Below are 17,729 nucleotides of genomic sequence, written 5' to 3'. Positions count from 1 at the left end.
CCTGACAGCCTGCTCGCCCCCAACTGCCCCCCCTGCAGGTCTGATCACCCTCAACTGCCCCCCTGATCGCCCCCAACTGCCCCCCACAGCCTGATCACCCCCAGCTGCTCCCCCCGCCGGCCTGCTTGCCCACAACTGCCCCTTCCTGCCTGCCTGCTTGCCCCTAACCGCCTCTGCCTCGGTCCCACCACCATGGCTTTGTCCGGAAGGTCTCCTAGTCTAATTAGCATATTACCCTTTTATTCGTATAGATGGGCAAGAAAGAGCAGAGCCTGGCTCTCCCCTCCGTACGAGCCCCAGTCCCATCCTGTCCTCAGGCCACATCCCCTCCCTGGTGTCATGAAGGAGCTGGAGATCCGTGTCTCCCAGGAGGGCATCAGCCCCACCCCCACCTTTGCACTACAAGCCCCCACCCTGTGTCCAGGGCCTGGGCCAGCTCAGAGGGCTGACGGTCCAGCTGTGCCTCCATTACAAACGGCACCCTTTGGTGCTCCCACCTGGATGCCCAGGGAACAGGTGACAGAGTTCCTGTGCTCCCCACACATACACGTCTGTGGTGGATGATAATTTTTTCTTTTTTTTTGCATCTTCTGCTGCCATTTAATTTTCAAGTTGTTTTGATTCTTGATGTGAAATGCTTTCCCTTCCTTATACCCATATTCCTTTCTCCTTGAGCCCTAATGTTTCCTTTCATTTTCCCTCGAGAGAGATACACCTCTTAAAGCTCAGAGAACCCAGGCTGGGCCAGAGCAGAAAGCAAGGACAGAGGATGGGCTGTGGCTTAGAGGCCTGAACACTGAGCTTGCAGGCTGGTTTGGGTGCTTCCTGGGCTGTGCAAGACCACACTCAGCCTCAAGCAGCCTCGAGGGGCCGTGTGTGTTCTGAGTGGCAGCTCTCCGACTGCAGATCGAAGAATGTGGCTTCTAATCTATACTGTGCCACCAACAGACCATAAACTGCCAAAGCGAGAAGGGCCCCTAAGAGCTCACCCAAACCACATCCAATCCCCCAGAGCTGAGGACTCGCCAGGTATCCCGTCAGTGACTTCAGTTCTGAGGCAGAGCAGCGCAGTGATGCTTGTGACTGGCTGTCCCTTGACGAACCGTCCAGGTGTGTCTGGGCCCCCAGGACGGCAGACCTGGCATTTCCTGGGAGCCCCCGAGTGCACCTGCCATCACTCCCCAGCCAGTTGAGACTGAAGCCAGAGCCAACGGGGTGACAGGAGAATCCTGCCATGCCAGGGACTGGGGAGCAATGGCCAAGCTCCTGGGACTCTAGCAAGGCCATGACGGCCGAGTTAAAGCTACGATGGGCAGGGTGGGGGACCTGAGGTGGCAAAGTTTGGGGGGCGGGGGGGGATGAGCCAGCAACCTAAACGACTTTACACAAAGCACCATCTCAATTCCAAAGAGGTGCCTTGGCCTTCACCTGCCTGGCCCGACAGGCTCTCCCGTGCCCTTGAGGGAGGGGGTCACCATAGCACTATCCTTCTGCTTTTTCTGATGCTCCCAGCGCCCTTTCTGGTCTCCTTTCCTTATGCCTTGGGTTCCTTTTACTCGCTTCCAATTAGTGTTTCCTCCTCCCCCCCCCCCCCCAGCTTTGATTCCACCCCTTCCACACCCCTTTGATTTCTCCCACTTGACTCTCCTAACTCCCCACCAAATCTTCGGGCTCCCCAACCCCCAGGTGCCTTTGGTATTTCCGCAGTCGGCCGCAGGCGTCTCAGATAAAGTGGATCCAGCCCTGAGGCTCCCGGGATCCCAGGCCCCCCAGTTTCCAGCCCCCCCCCCCGCCCCCCCCCTCCAGGTACCCGGGTGCTCAGGCCCACACAGAGCATAGTAAGGGCGCCTGTCCCAGGACGTGTGGCCTCCCCGGCAGCGCGGTGGTGGGTGGTGCTGCTTCTGAAACCTCCCCCACCCCCCGCACACACTGAGGACTCAGGAAGCCAGAGCTCACACACAGAAAGCTTTATTCATGCGTCCTGCTGGAGAGGAGCTCACTTCAGGATGCTGTCATCACGGGCTGCAAGGTCGGAAGGAAAACGTGTGTTACTGCCTGGCCAAGCAACTTAAAAGGGGCGCTTCAGCTTTTGGGGTTCAACACCCCACATCCCACTCCCATGGAGCCTGACGGGGCTGAGTTTACACTCCCGCCTGGTGGCCTGTCCCTGCCCTGTGCGCAGGTCCTGCGGCCACGCCCCTGGACCACCCCCTGGGCCCCTCTCCTCCATGCAGGTCGCTAGGAGCTCAGGTCCGGCCCAGAAAGTCCGGGTGGAGGGCAAATCTGTCCGACTCAGACCCCCTACCTTCCGCCAGCTCTCTCTCGATCCGCTTCAGCTCATCCTGCCTCTTCTTCTCCTCGGCGGCCACTCTCCTCTCCTCCTCCGCCCGGGGCTTCAGGTAACCTGTCGGGGCAGCGGGGAGGGCACTGCCCATGAGCTCCCCCCCTGGAACGCCCTGCAAGCAGCTAACCCCGCGCAGCCTCCCTTCCGGGCGCTAGGAACCCCCTGGACCTGCCGTTCCTTCTTTACCTCCACGTCGGGCAAGGCCTGCAGGTCGCCCCTCAACGGGGAGCCCCGCCCAGAGAGGGCAGCAGGGCCCCACTGCCCAGCGCCAGGACTCGGACCGCAGCTGGCGCCCACCCAGCTGTCAACCACCATCGGTTTCCAGGCCCCAGTTTCTCAGACACCGCCCCCCGTTTTCAGCCCCCGTCCCAGATACCCCAGGTTCCAGGACCCCCAGGATTCCAAGCCCCAGGTTTCCAGGCACTCCCCCCGGTTTCCAGGCACCCCCCCGGTTTCCAGGCACCCCCTCGGTTTCCAGGCCCCCCCAGGTTTCCAGGCCCCCCCAGGTTTCCAGGCCCCCAGCCGCCGGTTTCCAGGACCCCCAGGATTCCAAGCCCCCGGGTTCCAAGTCCCCCGGGTTCCCAGACTCTCCCCTCCCGGTTTCCACCCCCCCCCCCACCCCCGCTGTTTCCAGGCCCCGGGGGACGCGATGCCGGGTTCACGGGGCGCCATGGCGGGAACGGCGGGCAGCGCCGTCACTCACTGTGGCGCTTGGCTCCGTAGGTCACGCCGAGGAACAGGGCGGAGTAGCGGCAGAGCTGCGGGGAGAGGGCGGTCAGAGGCGGCGGGAGGACCGGGGTGCGGGGAGGGGGGCCGGGGCGCACCACGGGGTTGGGGGCGCGGGGGGAGGCGGACGAGGTCGCACCGCGGGGCCCACGCACAGCCGAGCGGCGGGAGGCGGCCGCGAACCCCAGTTCACCTTGATGAGCGGAGAGACCTGCACCGGCGGCACCATCTTGTCCGTGACCCTCGCACCGGAAACACAATGCGGGCGGACGCAGACGTCACCGGCCCCGGAAAGCCGCGAAGTCGCAAAAGTGCCCCGGGGCGAGCGCATGCGCCGTCGGCGACAGTGAGCGCGGCGCCCCCCAGCGGCCGCAGGGCTGACGTGTGACGTCACCGTGCGCACACGAGGTCCCGGGCGCGCGGGGCTGCGCGTGCGCGATGGCGGGGTGGGCGGGGTGAGCGGGGCGGTGACTGCGCGGGACCCGGTGCGTGAGCCGCCCCGCAGCCCGGCGCTCGGGCCCCGCGAGCGCACGTGGAGGCCGCCGCCTGGGTCCAGCATGAAGTCTAAGTCGGGCTCCGCAGGTGCGGCCCGCGCCGAGGACGCCCCGGTCCGGATGAGCGGGACCTGGCAGCCCCGGGCAGGTGGCCGAGCCCGCACTGTGGCCTCAGGGCCCTTCCTGCGTCCGCGCTGCGCGGGCGCCTCCCCGCCATCCCACCACCCCCGGGCCAGGCTCCCGGGAGGGGTCCCCCTGCATGACCCGCTCCCCGGGTCTCCCCGCTCCCGCCCTCGGGACCTGCAGTCCGAGGTCCACCTGCACCTGGGCCTCAGGGGCCTCTGGGCGGAAGCCACGGTCACCCCCGCAGGCTCCCTTCCCCTCCCGCTGCGCCCCCTGCGCCCCTCGGAGCCGCCCTGTTTCCCAGCTCTGTGGGCAGCGCCCCTGAGCGCCGCCAGGCAGACCCGGGTGTGCAAGGGGCTGCCCAGCCTCCCACCCCCGCCGGTGCTGGCGCATGGTTCCCATGGCAACTGGCTGGGCCCCCCCGCCCCGCCATTGGGAGAAGCTCCCCGAGAGCCAGGGCTTGGGGCCCAGGAGGTCGGCTCCGCCGGCTGCAGTGGAGGGACGGGAGCCCACGCCTTCCTCCTCGCCAAGCCCAGGCTTTGGAAGAGACCTGAGCTGCACCTAAAAGGAGGGAATGGAAGGGAATGCGGGGCACGAGGCGCGGACAGGAGTAAATCTAATCAGCACATTTGGGATGGGGTGGGGGGACCCCTTCCAGGGCCCGGCACTCCCCAGCCTTCTCCGCAGTCCTCGCCCTGGTGTCGGGGCTGGAAAGTCGCTGGGCTTTCCCGGGCTGGGGAGGCTGGAGGCAGGTCCTACAGGCCCCCTCCCGGGTGCAGGCCTCCACCCTCAGGGTCCCGAGGGAGGGAGGTATAAGGCTGGCGGACCCCACAGGGTACAGGATAAACTCCCTGTGCCCACAGGCCGCGCCCGCCCAGTGCCCACCTCAAGCACAGGCGTTCCTGCCCTGGAGCCGTTGGGCGGTGACCTCAGGTGACAACGTCCTCACCCTTCCCTGACTTTAAAATAAACCAGGCTCCTCAGCAACTCCTGCTTCCAGAGTCAAAAATAAGTGTGGGCGAAGGTGGGGCAGCGGGCGGGTGGGGCCACACACCAGAGGGCACACGGGCACCCCAGGGCACACCCCTGGAGCCCGGGCACCTGCCTTGGCCAGGGCCTTTCCTGGGGTGGGGGTGGGGGTGGGGGTCCACCTGGCTCAAAACACCAGGATGGCTGCTGCGTCCCTGCACCTGTCAGGGCCAGCTGTCCTTGCCGGATCCGAAACCCTCCCGGGAACCAGGCTGCAGGCTATCTTTAGTGCTGTGCTCACACCCTGGCCGGCCCAGGAGCACCCTCGGGGGCTCTGCTGGCCCACTGCCTCCCCTGCTGGGCCTGTGAGCACAGAATTCACATGCCTCCCCCCGGGTGTGGCCCTCCCCACTCCTGCAGCCGGGCCTGGGGTCCCTCCAGGCCCAGCCGACCCCACCCAGCTGGGGACCGTGGAGCCCCTGATTGAGGTGCAGCCCCGGCCCACGTCTCCCACATCCTCTGGAGTTCTCTGGGCAGCACCCCTGAGAGCCCCCCCAACCCCTGCAGGTGGGCCACGCCTCCCCGGTTCCTCAGGGTGCCCTGCTACAGCTGCAGTGGAGGCCAGGGCTCAGAGGGGTGCCCCAGGAACACCCACTCAGCTGCTGTGGCTGCAGACTCCCCACAATGCCCTCATCCCTGCACACCCAGGGCTGCAACTGCTGCCCCCCCTGGGCACCAGGACATCAGCCTCTGACTGGGTGCTAACGGGCACCCACGGGCCCTGGCATGTGGGAAGACCGGGCTAAGTGCTGGCCCAGCCCACCCAGCCCCGTCTCCTCTGTGAACCCGAGGTGGGGATGGCAGTGGCGGCCCCAGCGCCAGGGTTAGGGACCTGCGACCTCTCTGCCTCTAAGGCAGGGAGGTGAGGGCACACGAACTATTTGTGGGGATGCTTGGTGACTGGCCACTGGGTTCACGTGCAAATCTGGAAAAAGCACCCTTTTCTCTGGCTCCTGCAGTCCCTCCAGGCCCTCCACCCACAGGCAGGCGCCGGGAGGTGCACAGGATAGTGCGGCTCCTGGGGAGGGGTTGGCGGGAGGGGCCTGGGAGGCTCGGGGCCCTGCTGGGTGGGGCTGGATGGGGGCATCCGAGTCACTGCTGACTGTCAAGCTCACTCGGCAGTTGTCCGGTCCCCGGGGGGCCCGAGCCTGTCCTTGTAGGGAGTGACAGGCAGAGTGCGAGCTGTCCTGGGGGAGTGGGCAGGAGCTTAAGACAGACGGCCCGACAGGGAGGGCACAGACCATCGCACCCGCGGACCTGGCATGGTGAGTGTGCACAGGCAGGCAGCTGGGCAGGGGTGCGGGGTGCACTCGAGCCCTCTCGAGTGTGACCGTGTGAGGGTGTGCACAGATATTGGCGGCTGGGGGTGGGGGGATCTGTGCCCTGTGGCTGCCCAGTAACAGTCTGGGGCTGGAAGACGGGGGTCTTGGCCGTCGCCGTAGCGGGGTACCCAGAACAAACCCATCTACTGCTGGCCACCTGCACAGTCCGCTGGCTCCTTGGACCCCCAGCCGGCTCCTGGCTGGACTGCAGACGGAGCAGGGCCAAGTTCAAGGTGAGCCTTCTCAGGCTCCCATGTCACCAGCACCTGAAGCTGCCCAGCCTGCGGACCCAGCCTCGGGCCACCATGGTCCGGTCCGCCCCTCCTCTGCATTCAGTCCCCCCAAAGGCCTGGCCGGGGCCTCAGCCCATGTTCTCCTTCAGGCCAGCAGGAAGACCAAGAAGAAGGAGGGGGGCGCCCTCCGGGCGCAGAGGGCGTCCTCCAACGTCTTCTCCAACTTTGAGCAGACGCAGATCCAGGAGTTCAAGGAGGTGAGGCTCTGCTTGTGTAGGAGAGCCACCTGCTCCCCCCCTACCCCGCTCCTGCCCGGGGCCCCTAAGGGTCCTGAGCAGGTGGCCAGGAGACCCCGTGGGGGCCTTGCCCAGGGCAGTCAGAGTGGGCGCCGGGCCTCATGGGCGGCCTCCTTCCAGGCCTTCACACTGATGGATCAGAACCGAGACGGCTTCATCGACAAGGAGGACCTGAAGGACACCTACGCCTCCCTGGGTGGGTGCCGGCAGAGCTCCGCCCCAGCTCCGCCCCAAGCCCCCCCCCCGCCCCGCCCCTCAGCCTTCCCGTCTGGTCTGACATCCACAGGCTGCGACGGGGGGCAGGCTGGGGAGAAATTCCCCTCTGGATTGCAAGGCCTGGCAGGGGTGTCGCAGGGCACGGGGAGGCGGACAGCGAGAGGGGAGGGGGGCTGGGACTAGGTCCTGGGAGGGACACCACTGCCCAGGACAGGGTGAGAGCTAGAGGCAGGTCCTGCTCCCCACCCTCCCCATCTGGGGACACTTTTCCCAGCCGGAGGTGTCCTGCCCTCAGCCCCGGGTCTACCTGCAGGGGTCCCCACACACCTGCCTTCCCCCTGGGTCCCCTCAGGCCCAGGTGAGCAGGGCACAGGCCTTTCTGGCTCCGTGGGGCCTCCTCCCTCCTCAGCAGCCCACCTTCCCGGGTTCAGGGTTTGGGGTTCTAACATGCAGAACCTGCACCCACCAACCTGGGCCAGGGGTCCCCCCTTTGCTGGCCTCCCTCCCCACTTTGTCCCGGGGTCACCTGAGGACCAGGGAGGTGGGCGCCTACCAGTGGGTACAGTGCATGCACCGGCAAGGACGGGGCTGCCCACCCGTGACCTCGTGTTTGCACAGGCAAGACCAACGTCAAGGATGAGGAGCTGGACGCCATGCTGCAGGAGGCCTCGGGGCCCATCAACTTCACCACCTTCCTCAACATGTTCGGGGAGAAGCTGACCGGTGAGCCTCAGCCGTTGGCCGGTGCGGCAGTTTATTCCGAAATCCAGGCATTGCACATGAAATCAGATCTCTGGCAACGGCCTTGGAGCCGGCACTCTGGGACCCACATGTGTGGCCCCCACATCTTCCCTCTCCGCCTCCTCCCCGCCCCAGCTGGGAGCTCCACCCTCAGCCCCAGCCCTGCCTCCTGCCGGCCACTGGTGACCCCGTCCCCTCACTGAGTGCTGCCCAGGCTCTGGGCCTAGGCGGGCGTGAGGGCCAGGAAGGAGCCCCCAGGGCAGGAGCTGCCAGTGCCCCAGGCTGTCGGGAGCCGGGCCGTGGGGCCGAGGGCAGAGTGGGGGGCTGGGGTGGAGCCGGACCGGAGTCTCTGTGGCAGGTACGGACGCCGAGGAGACCATCCTGAACGCCTTCAAGATGCTGGACCCCGAGGGCAAAGGCAGCATCAATAAGGACTAGTGAGTGTGGCCGCAGGGCCTGGGGGCACCATGCCCCCCACACCCCCCACCAGCTTCCCTGAGGTTGAGTCCTCCAAGGAACCGAGGGTGACCCAGTCCAGCCCACACCCCAGCGCTGGGCCGAGGACTGGGAACAGGTGGTCAGGTGCCTGGCATTTCCTCCCATGGCCCCTTCTCTGCCCCCATCACAGCCCCCTCACTGTTCAGCTGTCCGGGGCTGACCCTTCTTTTTTTTAAATATATATTTTTATTGATTTCAGAGAGGAAGGGAGAGGGAGAGAAACATCAACTATGAGAGGGAATCATTGATGGGCTGCCTCCTGCACGGGGATCGAGCCCGCAACCCCAGCATGTGCCCGTGACCAGAATTGAACCCGGGACCCTTCAGTCCGTAGGCTGACGCTCTATCGATGAGCCACACCGGCCAGGGCTGACTCTCTTCAGAGCAGCCTAACCCGGTGCCTCCCTCCTTCTTCTCAGCATCAAGAGGCTGCTCATGTCCCAGGCGGACAAGATGACTACGGAGGAGGTCGGCCCTGGGCCCCACCCCTCCTCCCCCACGGCCCGGGGACCCCAGGGCTTGGCTGGGGGTGGGCCCTGGCCCTGAGAGGCTGGAGGGTTGGTGTGGGTGGGACACTCAGCGGCTGAGCCCCAGCCCCCCTCATCCCCACAAGCACAGAAACAAGCCCAGAGCAGGTTGGAGGTGGGGGCCTGTCACCCTCGGGCTGCACCCCTGGGGACCCACTTGCTCTGCCCTCCTGCAGGGCCTGACACTCACCACCCTGCCCGCAGGTCGACCAGATGTTGCAATTTGCAAAGATCGACGCTGCAGGCAACCTGGACTACAAGGCGCTGAGCTATGTGCTCACCCATGGGGAGGAGAAGGAGGAATGAGGGGTGCCCACCCCACCCCCACTGGGTGGGGCCAGTTCAATAAACCCGAACCCACCAACCTGCCTGCAAGTGTCTGTGGGGAGGGGACGTGTCCACCTGGGGTCGGAGGGCCTGGGGGGCATCGGCCTGTGGGACCCTCTATCTGTTCTGCCCCCAGAACAGCCTGGACCACCCGTCAGCACCCAGGCCACCCCTACCCGTCAGCACCCAGGCCCCTGTTGGCACCGAACCACCCCCATCGGCACCCAGGCCACCCCTGTCGGCACCCAGGCCACCCCAGTCAACATGAGACTGGGTGTCTGGTCACTCGGTAATGGAGGCTGAGAGAGGCTCTGGGATGGGGTCCTTCAAGGAAGGCCCTTCCCACCCCTGTGCGCTCCAGTCTCTGACCTCTGGGGCCCTCAGGACCCACAACCTGTCCAGCTCCCCGCGAGCCATGTCCCCATACGCTGCCCCTGCACCATGCCCACTGCAGTCCTCGTGCCCCTGTAGGGCCTGCCCCGGCTCAGCGGTGGCTGCCCCAGCCGCCTCTCCCGGCTCCTCCACTCCCCAGGCTGCCTCTCAGTCCCTGCATGTCCAAGGAGGCCCTAGGAATGAGCCGCCCCTTCAGTGTCCTTGTTGGGGCTCTGGGGGTGCACCAACGGGGCCGGAGGGAGGGCCTGCTGGAGGGGTGCATGGTCCGCGGCCGGGCTCCCGAAGTCCTGGAGGGAGGGGCTCGAGCGGGCCTCGGCCTGCAGGCGCCGGTAGGGGGTGTGGAAGAGGAGTACCAGGCAGCAGCTCAGGAGGGTGCACAGGCCGGCCATCGTCAACATGGACACTGGGGGGACACAGCAGCCGGCCTGAGGCCTGGCCATGGAGCCAGCAGAGCCCAGCTGGCCCCACTGACCACGACCACAGTGACCAGGGGAAGATCCCATGCCAGTCCTCCTGCCCCAAGAGTAGGTCACAGATGCTGTCGCTGGCACGGTCAAGGGGCCCGGGCACAACACCCCACCTCTCTGTGCCATCTGCACTCTGTCTTTCTGTCTGTCTGCCTCTGTGTCTGTCTCTCCTCTCTCTCTCATCTCTTTTTCTTTTCCTGACCTCATTTTAATCCTCACCTGAGGATATTTTTCCATTGATTTTTAGAATGGAAGAGAGAGGGAAAGACAGAGAGGAACATCGATGTGAGAGAAACACATCGATCGGTTGCTTCCTGCACGCACCCTGGCCAGGGCCTGGACCGGGGAGGAGACTGTGCCCTTCGGTCCGCAGGCCGATGCTCTATCCACTGAACCACACTGACTAGGGCTTCCTGATCGCATGTGAGAACGACTCACACAGGGTATAGAGGTTGGGCTTTGTAAGGGCCTCAGGGCTGCTCCCACCATGCTGAGCTGGGTTCGGCTGTTGCCCTCTGACCCCATCCTGCCCCTGCCCAGTGGGTGCCCAGCAGCTACCCACCATGGACAGCAAAAGGGCCCATGGAGGGAGGTTCCCAGGGCTGGCGCAGGTGGAGGCCCAGGCCCTGCCCTCTTCGCCTGTGTCGGGGGCTCCCGTGGGCGGGGACACTCACCCTTCCAGTCCAGGGCGTCCTGGCCGCTGTGGCAGGTGGAGAAGGACGGGTCCGAGCGGCGCACAGTTAGGGCGGTCAGCAGCACCATGATGAGCACGCCCTCGGCCTGCCTGGACAGCCAGGAGGCCCTCAGCCCCGCCCGACACGGCTCCCTGCCCCCACCCTGCTCCCCCTACAGTGCCAGACGCCCCAGTCAGGGTGGCCCCAGCCCTGGCCTGCACCCAGCAGGCACACACTCACCCCACCACGAAGACCAGGCCCGCGGCCGCGCCCTCGCCCACGGGGAAGGAGCACTCCACGGCTAGCTCCATGGCGACAGGCGCTACCGAGAAGCCGAAGAGCCCGAGCAGGGAGCAGACGGCGGCCAGTGCGACAGTCTGTCCCCGCAGCTGGGACACCTGGGCAGCAAGCACGCGGGAGACGCCGTCAAACACACCCCAGCCCTGGACGCCGGCCTGGCAGGCCCCGCTCGGGCTCCAGCTGGCTGAGTGGGGCAGGGGGGGCTGTGCCCAGCAGGCAGGGCCTAGATGCTTGTCTGGTTGGGCTGCCAGCTGCCCACGCCCGGAGCACCCATTCTCCCCGCGGGGTGGTCTCGGCTGCAGGGACACTCACCAGGGCAAAGGCCACACAGACCAAAGAGGTCAGACAGAAGCCGATCTTGACGGCTTCCGTGAAGCGCTTGGTCCGGTCCACATACAGGCCGAGAGCCAGCGCCCCCAGGATCCCAAACACGATGAAGAGAGCCCCGCAGAGGCCTGCGAACTCCTGGAGGAGAGGCCATGCACCGTCACCAGGCAGCCTCAGGACAGGCGCCTCCCCGGGGAGGCCCCCGGCACCACCGCTGTGCAGGCCCCCACACGGCCCCAGCCCACCCCACAGTCCCCCCTTCCACGCCCCCACACGGCCCCAGCCCAACCCCCCAGTCCCCCCTTCCACAGCCCCCACACAGCCCAGCCCCACCCCACAGTCCCCCCTTTCACAGCCCCCACACGGCCCAGCCCCACCCCACAGTCCCCCCTTCCACGCCCCCACACGGCCCCAGCCCCACCCCCCAGTCCCCCCTTTCACAGCCCCCACACGGCCCACCCCCACCCCCCAGTCCACCCTTCCACGGCCCCCACATGGCCCAGCCCCACCCTACAGTCCCCCCTTCCACGGCCCACCCCCACCCCACAGTCCCCCCTTCCACGCCCCCACACGGCCCCACCCCAACCCCACAGTCCCCCCTTCCACGCCCCCACACGGCCCCACCCCAACCCCACAGTCCCCCCTTCCACGGCCCCACACGGCCCCACCCCAACCCCACAGTCCCCCCTTCCACGGCCCCACGGCCCCAGCCCACCCCCACAGTCCCCCCTTCCACAGCCCCACGGCCCACCCCCACCCCACAGTCCCCCCTTCCACGGCCCACCCCCACCCCATAGTCCCCCCCTTCCACGCCCCCACACGGCCCCACCCCAACCCCACAGTCCCCCCTTCCACGGCCCCACACGGCCCCACCCCAACCCCACAGTCCCCCCTTCCACGGCCCCATGGCCCCAGCCCCACCCCATAGTCCCCCCTTCCACGCCCCCACACGGCCCCAGCCCAACCCCACAGTCCCCCCTTCCACGCCCCCACACAGCCCCAGCCCCACCCCACAGTCCCCCCTTCCACAGCCCCACGGCCCACCCCCACCCCACAGTCCCCCCTTCCACAGCCCCACGGCCCACCCCCACCCCATAGTCCCCCCTTCCACGGCCCCAGCCCCACCCCCACAGTCCCCCCTTCCACGGCCCCACCCCCACCCCACAGTCCCCCCTTCCACGGCCCCACCCCCACCCCACAGTCCCCCCTTCCACGCCCACCCCCACCCCACAGTCCCCCCTTCCACGGCCCACCCCCACCCCACAGTCCCCCCTTCCACGGCCCACCCCCACCCCACAGTCCCCCCTTCCACGGCCCACCCCCACCCCACAGTCCCCCCTTCCACAGCCCCACGGCCCACCCCCACCCCACAGTCCCCCCCTTCCACGGCCCACCCCCACCCCACAGTCCCCCCTTCCACGGCCCACCCCCACCCCACAGTCCCCCCTTCCACGGCCCCAGCCCCACCCCACAGTCCCCCCTTCCACGGCCCCACCCCCACCCCACAGTCCCCCCTTCCACGGCCCCACCCCCACCCCACAGTCCCCCCTTCCACGGCCCACCCCCACCCCACAGTCCCCCCTTCCACGGCCCCACCCCCACCCCACAGTCCCCCCTTCCACGGCCCACCCCCACCCCACAGTCCCCCCTTCCACGGCCCACCCCCACCCCACAGTCCCCCCTTCCACGGCCCACCCCCACCCCACAGTCCCCCCTTCCACAGCCCCACGGCCCACCCCCACCCCACAGTCCCCCCTTCCACGGCCCACCCCCACCCCACAGTCCCCCCTTCCACGGCCCACCCCCACCCCACAGTCCCCCCTTCCACGGCCCCAGCCCCACCCCCACAGTCCCCCCTTCCACGGCCCCACCCCCACCCCACAGTCCCCCCTTCCACGGCCCCACCCCCACCCCACAGTCCCCCCTTCCACGGCCCCACCCCCACCCCACAGTCCCCCCTTCCACAGCCCCATGGCCCCAGCCCCACCCCATAGTCCCCCCTTCCACGGCCCACCCCCACCCCACAGTCCCCCCTTCCACAGCCCCACGGCCCACCCCCACCCCATAGTCCCCCCTTCCACAGCCCCATGGCCCCAGCCCACCCCCACAGTCCCCCCTTCCACGGCCCCACCCCAACCCCACAGTCCCCCCTTCCACGGCCCCACCCCAACCCCACAGTCCCCCCTTCCACAGCCCCACGGCCCACCCCCACCCCACAGTCCCCCCTTCCACGGCCCACCCCCACCCCACAGTCCCCCCTTCCACGGCCCCAGCCCCACCCCCACAGTCCCCCCTTCCACGGCCCCACCCCAACCCCACAGTCCCCCCTTCCACGGCCCCACGGCCCCACCCCAACCCCACAGTCCCCCCTTCCACGGCCCCACGGCCCCAGCCCACCGCCGGTGACCGTGTTGGCACCTGACCCCTCACTCACAGCATCTCAACGGTGCCCACAACAGGAGGTCACCCTGCCCAGATGAGGAAACCCAGGGCTTGGGGAGGTCACTCCATGGCCACACGCGGGAGCCGCAGAGGCAGACAGCCTCCGGGTGACAGGCTCCCAGAGCCCCGTCCTGGCGTGGGCCCCCACCCCAGGCAGGGCGGACACTCACGTTGGAGTAGCCGTTCACGCAGAGGACCTGCTCCAGGAGGGCCGAGAAGCTGGAGAAGATGCCGACGCCGCCCCCCGAAACACACGGCCAGGACGACGTAGGCCTTGTTCCTCACGAGCTGAGGGCAGGGCCGCTCAGTCGGGAGCCCAGCAGGACAGGCAGGGGCTCCCACGGGCCCAGCCCAACCCACCCGCCGGCCTCTCCCTGCCCCAGCCCCTCCCCAGCCCCAGAGCCCACAAAACCAACCAGCTTCAGCCCGTCCAGGAACTTCTCCGCGTTGGAGTGGGCAGCCCCCGCGGAGGGCGGGGTGGGGGGCACGCTCTCCCAGAGGCAGGCGGTGGCCAGCAGGCAGGCGAGGCCGGCAGGGATGATGTAGACGCCCCAGCTGGGGAGGGGAGTGCACGCAGCACATGTGTGTGCAGGTACACGCAGGCCCCGCAGACACATGCTGCACAGGCCCCTTGGGCATGCCGCTCGGGCTCCACGCCACCTCACCCACCTCCCTGGGCGACGTGGACATGGGTGAGCCCGGGCTGGGGGGCCTGCCCGTCCGGCTGCCCCCGCACCCGCAGCTTTGGCAGTGTTGCTCCGAGTGCACTGCCCCGTGTGGCTACCAGGTGGGGCAGGTGCACACTCTCCAAGACGTGTGGACACACTTGTGCCCTTGAGAGCCGACCACTCATGCACGCACACATCACACATCACACATAAACACGCAAACACGTGCATGTGTATAACACAAACACACACATGTGCACACGTCACACACAAACATGTGCCCCACACAAACACGCACGTGTGCACACACCAAACAAATATGCATGTGCACCGCATAAATGTACATGTGTGTGCACCACACAAACACACACGTGTGCACCACACAAACATACGCACCACACAAGTACACATGCATGTGCATGCACACCACACACATACACACGTGTGTGGGTGCACCCTGTGAGCCCCCTCACCATTATGGGGATGTCATCCTCCTTCTTCACCAGGGCAGGAGACAACACGTTGGCCAGGAGGATGCCCAGTGGGTTTGCTGGATGGACAGACAGAGACACACGTCAGGTCAGCCGTGGCCTGGCCTGGTCCCCAGCCCCCAGGGGAGTCCTCCGTCTCCAAGACCTGGGAGCGCAGAGGGGCCGGGATCCGTTCACTGAGCCAGCGGAGACGTCGGCCTCACCCCTCAACTCACCCATGGTGCCGACCATGTTGGCCGTGGCCCGCTGGTGCTCAGGAAACCACAAGGCAGCCAGCTTGGCTGGAGAGAAGATGACCAGGGTCTGGGCCAGGGCACAGAGGCTCTGGCCACCCATGAGGAGGGCAAATGGGGTCTTGATCCAAAACATGGAGGGCAGGGTCCGGAGCACGCTCCCGGCGAAGTTCAGCCACGCACACAGGATGGTCTGCAGGGAGCGGTCAGGAGCTCTGCCCGGGGACTCTGGTCTGGGAGGGGCAATGGCCTCCCAGCCTTCGGGGCCCCGCCCCATCCCACAGCAGCCCTGGTATGGGTCTAACTCACTGCCCAGCGGAGCCCCACTGAGTCCAGAATCCAGATGGCCACCAGGCCGGACGGGATGGCCACCACCAGGTAGACCAGTGAGAGCCAGTTGACCTGCTCGGTGGACAGGAGGAAGTGTTGGGCGATGGTGTCTGCCACGGGCGCGAAGCTGAGCCACAGCTGCAGGGCACAGGCTGGCGTCAGCCCAGGGGCGGGTACCACGGGCACCCCGGCCCCCGCCTTCCTGGGCTGGCCGGCCAGCCTGAGTAAGTGTCCAGCAGTCCCGTGGCGGCCAGGGTCTCTTCCTGGTCACCCGAGGAAGGCTGCCAGGTAGAGGGTCAGACAGCGCACCTGGACTGGACAAGCGCTATCCTTGCAGGCTGTCCTCCGGGCAGAGGATGACCGGCCCTGCAGGACTAACCCTCCCAGGGAAGGCCGGAGTGCTGTCAGGGGCAGGTACACTATGTGGCAGGCGGGCGCCGGGCATGGCTGGACCACGGAAGCTGGAAGAGGCGCTGGGATGGCGGAGCCAGCGGCCCTGGCCCCCGGTGCAGGGACAGGCTGGGAAGGGGAGCACGTTGGGGGCGACCCTGGATGTCCAGGTGGACGGGGAAGGAGGCAGGGTGGGAAGAGCTGTGGACGGCCCAGGGGAAGAGACGGTGGTGGGGTTCTGGGCTGGGATAGAAGACAGCCCAGAAGGCACCTCTGCCTGAAGGCACGCTGCGTCCCAGAAACACCTGGCTGTGGGGGCCCTGCCCAAGGCCAGCCCCACCTCCCCACGGGAGATGGGGTGTTTGGGAGGGAGACCCTCAAGCAGGAGATGCTCCCCCTGTAGGCACTCACTCTGGCTGGGACTCCACTCAGCAGCCCTCCAGCAAACAGTGAGTGCGGCCGGAGGGGTTGGGCGGTTGGGGGCGGGGGGGGGGGGGGGGGGCTTCCTGGAGCAGGTGACCAGCCACCTGGCCCCTGAGGGGTGAGGGGCCAGGGTGTCACAAACCCAAGCTCACAGTCCTCCCGAGAGCGGGACCCAGGAGCCAGCCCCAGGGTCAGAGCCACAAGAGGGACCCAACTTCCTGACTGAGATTTCTGACCACAGACCCTCACATGACTGAGGTTCTGCAACAGCTGCCTTTTCTTCCTCTTTTTAAAAGTATTTTTATTGCCCTGGCCGGTTTGGCTCAGTGGCTAGAGCTTCGGCCTGCGGACTGATGGGTCCCGGGTTCGATTCCGGCCAAGGGCACATGCCTGGGTTGTAGGCTCGATCCCCAGTGGGGGGCGTGCAGGAGGCGGCCGATCGATGATTCTCTCTCATCACTGATGTTTCTGTCTCTCTATCCCTCTCCCTTCCTCTCTGAAATCAATAGAAAATATGTTTTTATTGATTTTAGAGAGGCGGGAAGAGAGAGAGATAGAAACATCAGTGATCTGAGAGAATCATCGATCGGCTGCCTCCTGCACACCCCACACTGGGGATCGAGCCTGCAGCCCCGGGCCTGTGCCCTGACCGTGACCTCCTGGTTCAGAGGCCAACACTCAAACCACTGAGCCACGCCAGCCGGGCCTTTTCTTCCTCTTTTAAAGGACAGACCAGGGGACGGATCCCAGGTTCAGAGAGTCCCAGGCGGGCCTGGCTGCCTCCTGCCCGCCTGAGCCAGCGGAGACCCCATGGCACTCTCTCCAGACTTGTCCCGCCAAGCACGCTGGGCCTCACCCTCATCCCCCTCCCCCCTAGAGCTGTGGCCAGCAGAGCAGAGGTGGTCCCGCTGCCAACAGTGGCTTTGGCTTTGAGTTACAGGATCACACGGAGGCCCCAGGCTGCCCGACCGGGCCTGCGGGTCTGTGGGAGGCCAAGGAGTCGCACCCCAGCTCCGCAGGCACGCCCGCCTGGCAGGTGAGATGCGTGGGGGCCGGGGCAGCCCTGTGGGCAGTCTGGCAGCCGGCCCGTGCGCAGGTGGCCACGGAAGGTCAGGTGTGGGCTCGGAGCAGGCCTCCCCTGGATGCGACCCTGGGACAGGTGGCTGCTGGAGCTGAAGGCAGACTGCCTCCTCGAGAGAACTTAGTGGGGCCTCGTTATCAGCTTTGCGTCCCAGCTGGAGAGCAGGGCGGACGCTGCTCCCGGACAATCACCATTCTGCAGTGACAACGCGGACACCCAGGCGTCTGGCCCCATCCTTGGCTCGACAGCCCTCCGGACCTCACTGGTCTGCCCTCTCCGGCCCCGTGAGTGTGGGTTCCCACCGGCACACGTGTCATTACACGCGGTTATTGATCTTGGTGTCTGTCTGGTCCTCTGGGTATTGGGCGAGCGGGGAGAGCCAGGGTGGGCGTTCTCGCTCCAGGCCCCACCCTCTGCTCTGGGACATGGGGGTGGAGAACAGTTCACTGGCCGAGCTGCCTGCCGAGCCGAGCCGAGCTTAGCCGGGAAAGGGGCGCAGGCCTCTGGGGGGAGCAACTGGGGGCTCAGGGGTGAGTCTGGGAGGAGCAGCTTGGGGCCTGGGCCCCAGGGACGGGCTGAGCGCCTGGCCTGGGAACAAGTCTAGGACCGGGGATGAGGTCACTGGACCCGGCCT

The 17,729-nt window shown here is 66.9% G+C and overlaps 3 protein-coding genes across 3 annotated transcripts in view; 1 reads left to right on the top strand and 2 right to left on the bottom strand.

Annotated features, from left to right (window-relative positions):
- Positions 1-1,952: 1,952 nt before the first annotated feature.
- Positions 1,953-3,367, bottom strand: ATP5ME (ATP synthase membrane subunit e). The gene is made up of 4 exons (XM_070411392.1): positions 3,264-3,367; positions 3,048-3,102; positions 2,306-2,404; positions 1,953-2,022 (listed from the first exon to the last, which is right to left on the bottom strand). The coding sequence occupies exons 1-4, from the start codon at positions 3,297-3,299 to the stop codon at positions 1,997-1,999; spliced, it is 216 nt and encodes a 71-aa protein (XP_070267493.1). The 5' UTR covers positions 3,300-3,367; the 3' UTR covers positions 1,953-1,996.
- A 260-nt stretch (positions 3,368-3,627) lies between these two features.
- On the top strand, positions 3,628-9,120 carry MYL5 (myosin light chain 5). The gene is made up of 7 exons (XM_070399605.1): positions 3,628-4,161; positions 6,421-6,528; positions 6,688-6,763; positions 7,402-7,506; positions 7,883-7,961; positions 8,442-8,490; positions 8,754-9,120. Exons 1-7 carry the CDS (start codon positions 3,628-3,630, stop codon positions 8,853-8,855), a joined length of 1,053 nt encoding a protein of 350 aa, XP_070255706.1. The 3' UTR covers positions 8,856-9,120.
- SLC49A3 (solute carrier family 49 member 3) overlaps positions 7,860-17,729 on the bottom strand; it is an 11,455-nt gene continuing 1,585 nt past the window's right edge. The window contains 10 exon segments of the mRNA XM_070399474.1: positions 7,860-9,672; positions 10,411-10,520; positions 10,651-10,808; positions 11,023-11,175; positions 13,650-13,724; positions 13,726-13,767; positions 13,896-14,034; positions 14,604-14,697; positions 14,854-15,064; positions 15,181-15,464. Of these exon segments, the coding sequence (XP_070255575.1) occupies positions 9,443-9,672; positions 10,411-10,520; positions 10,651-10,808; positions 11,023-11,175; positions 13,650-13,724; positions 13,726-13,767; positions 13,896-14,034; positions 14,604-14,697; positions 14,854-15,064; positions 15,181-15,464 (1,496 nt within the window). The 3' untranslated portion in view covers positions 7,860-9,442.

The sequence above is a fragment of the Myotis yumanensis genome, unplaced genomic scaffold (assembly GCF_028538775.1).
Source record: "Myotis yumanensis isolate MYYU_CA2020_CCGP unplaced genomic scaffold, mMyoYum1.0.hap1 SCAF_1, whole genome shotgun sequence".
Taxonomy (NCBI): Eukaryota; Metazoa; Chordata; class Mammalia; order Chiroptera; family Vespertilionidae; genus Myotis; species Myotis yumanensis.
This window is presented reverse-complemented; position numbering and strand designations above follow the sequence as displayed.

What these genes read in the sequence shown, in the direction of transcription:
- ATP5ME (XM_070411392.1), bottom strand. Translation starts at nt 3,299, where the DNA reads ATGGTGCCGCCGGTGCAGGTCTCTCCGCTCATCAAG. An exon ending in CTACGGAGCCAAGCGCCACA is followed by an intron (nt 2,405 to 3,047) that starts GTGAGTGACGGC and finishes CTGCCCCGACAG; the next exon opens with GTTACCTGAAGCCCCGGGCG. An exon ending in CGAGAGAGAGCTGGCGGAAG is followed by an intron (nt 2,023 to 2,305) that starts GTAGGGGGTCTG and finishes CCGACCTTGCAG; the next exon opens with CCCGTGATGACAGCATCCTG.
- MYL5 (XM_070399605.1), top strand. Translation starts at nt 3,628, where the DNA reads ATGAAGTCTAAGTCGGGCTCCGCAGGTGCGGCCCGCGCCGAGGACGCC. An exon ending in CAGGGCTTGGGGCCCAGGAG is followed by an intron (nt 4,162 to 6,420) that starts GTCGGCTCCGCC and finishes GTTCTCCTTCAG; the next exon opens with GCCAGCAGGAAGACCAAGAA. An exon ending in GGCAGCATCAATAAGGACTA is followed by an intron (nt 7,962 to 8,441) that starts GTGAGTGTGGCC and finishes CCTTCTTCTCAG; the next exon opens with CATCAAGAGGCTGCTCATGT.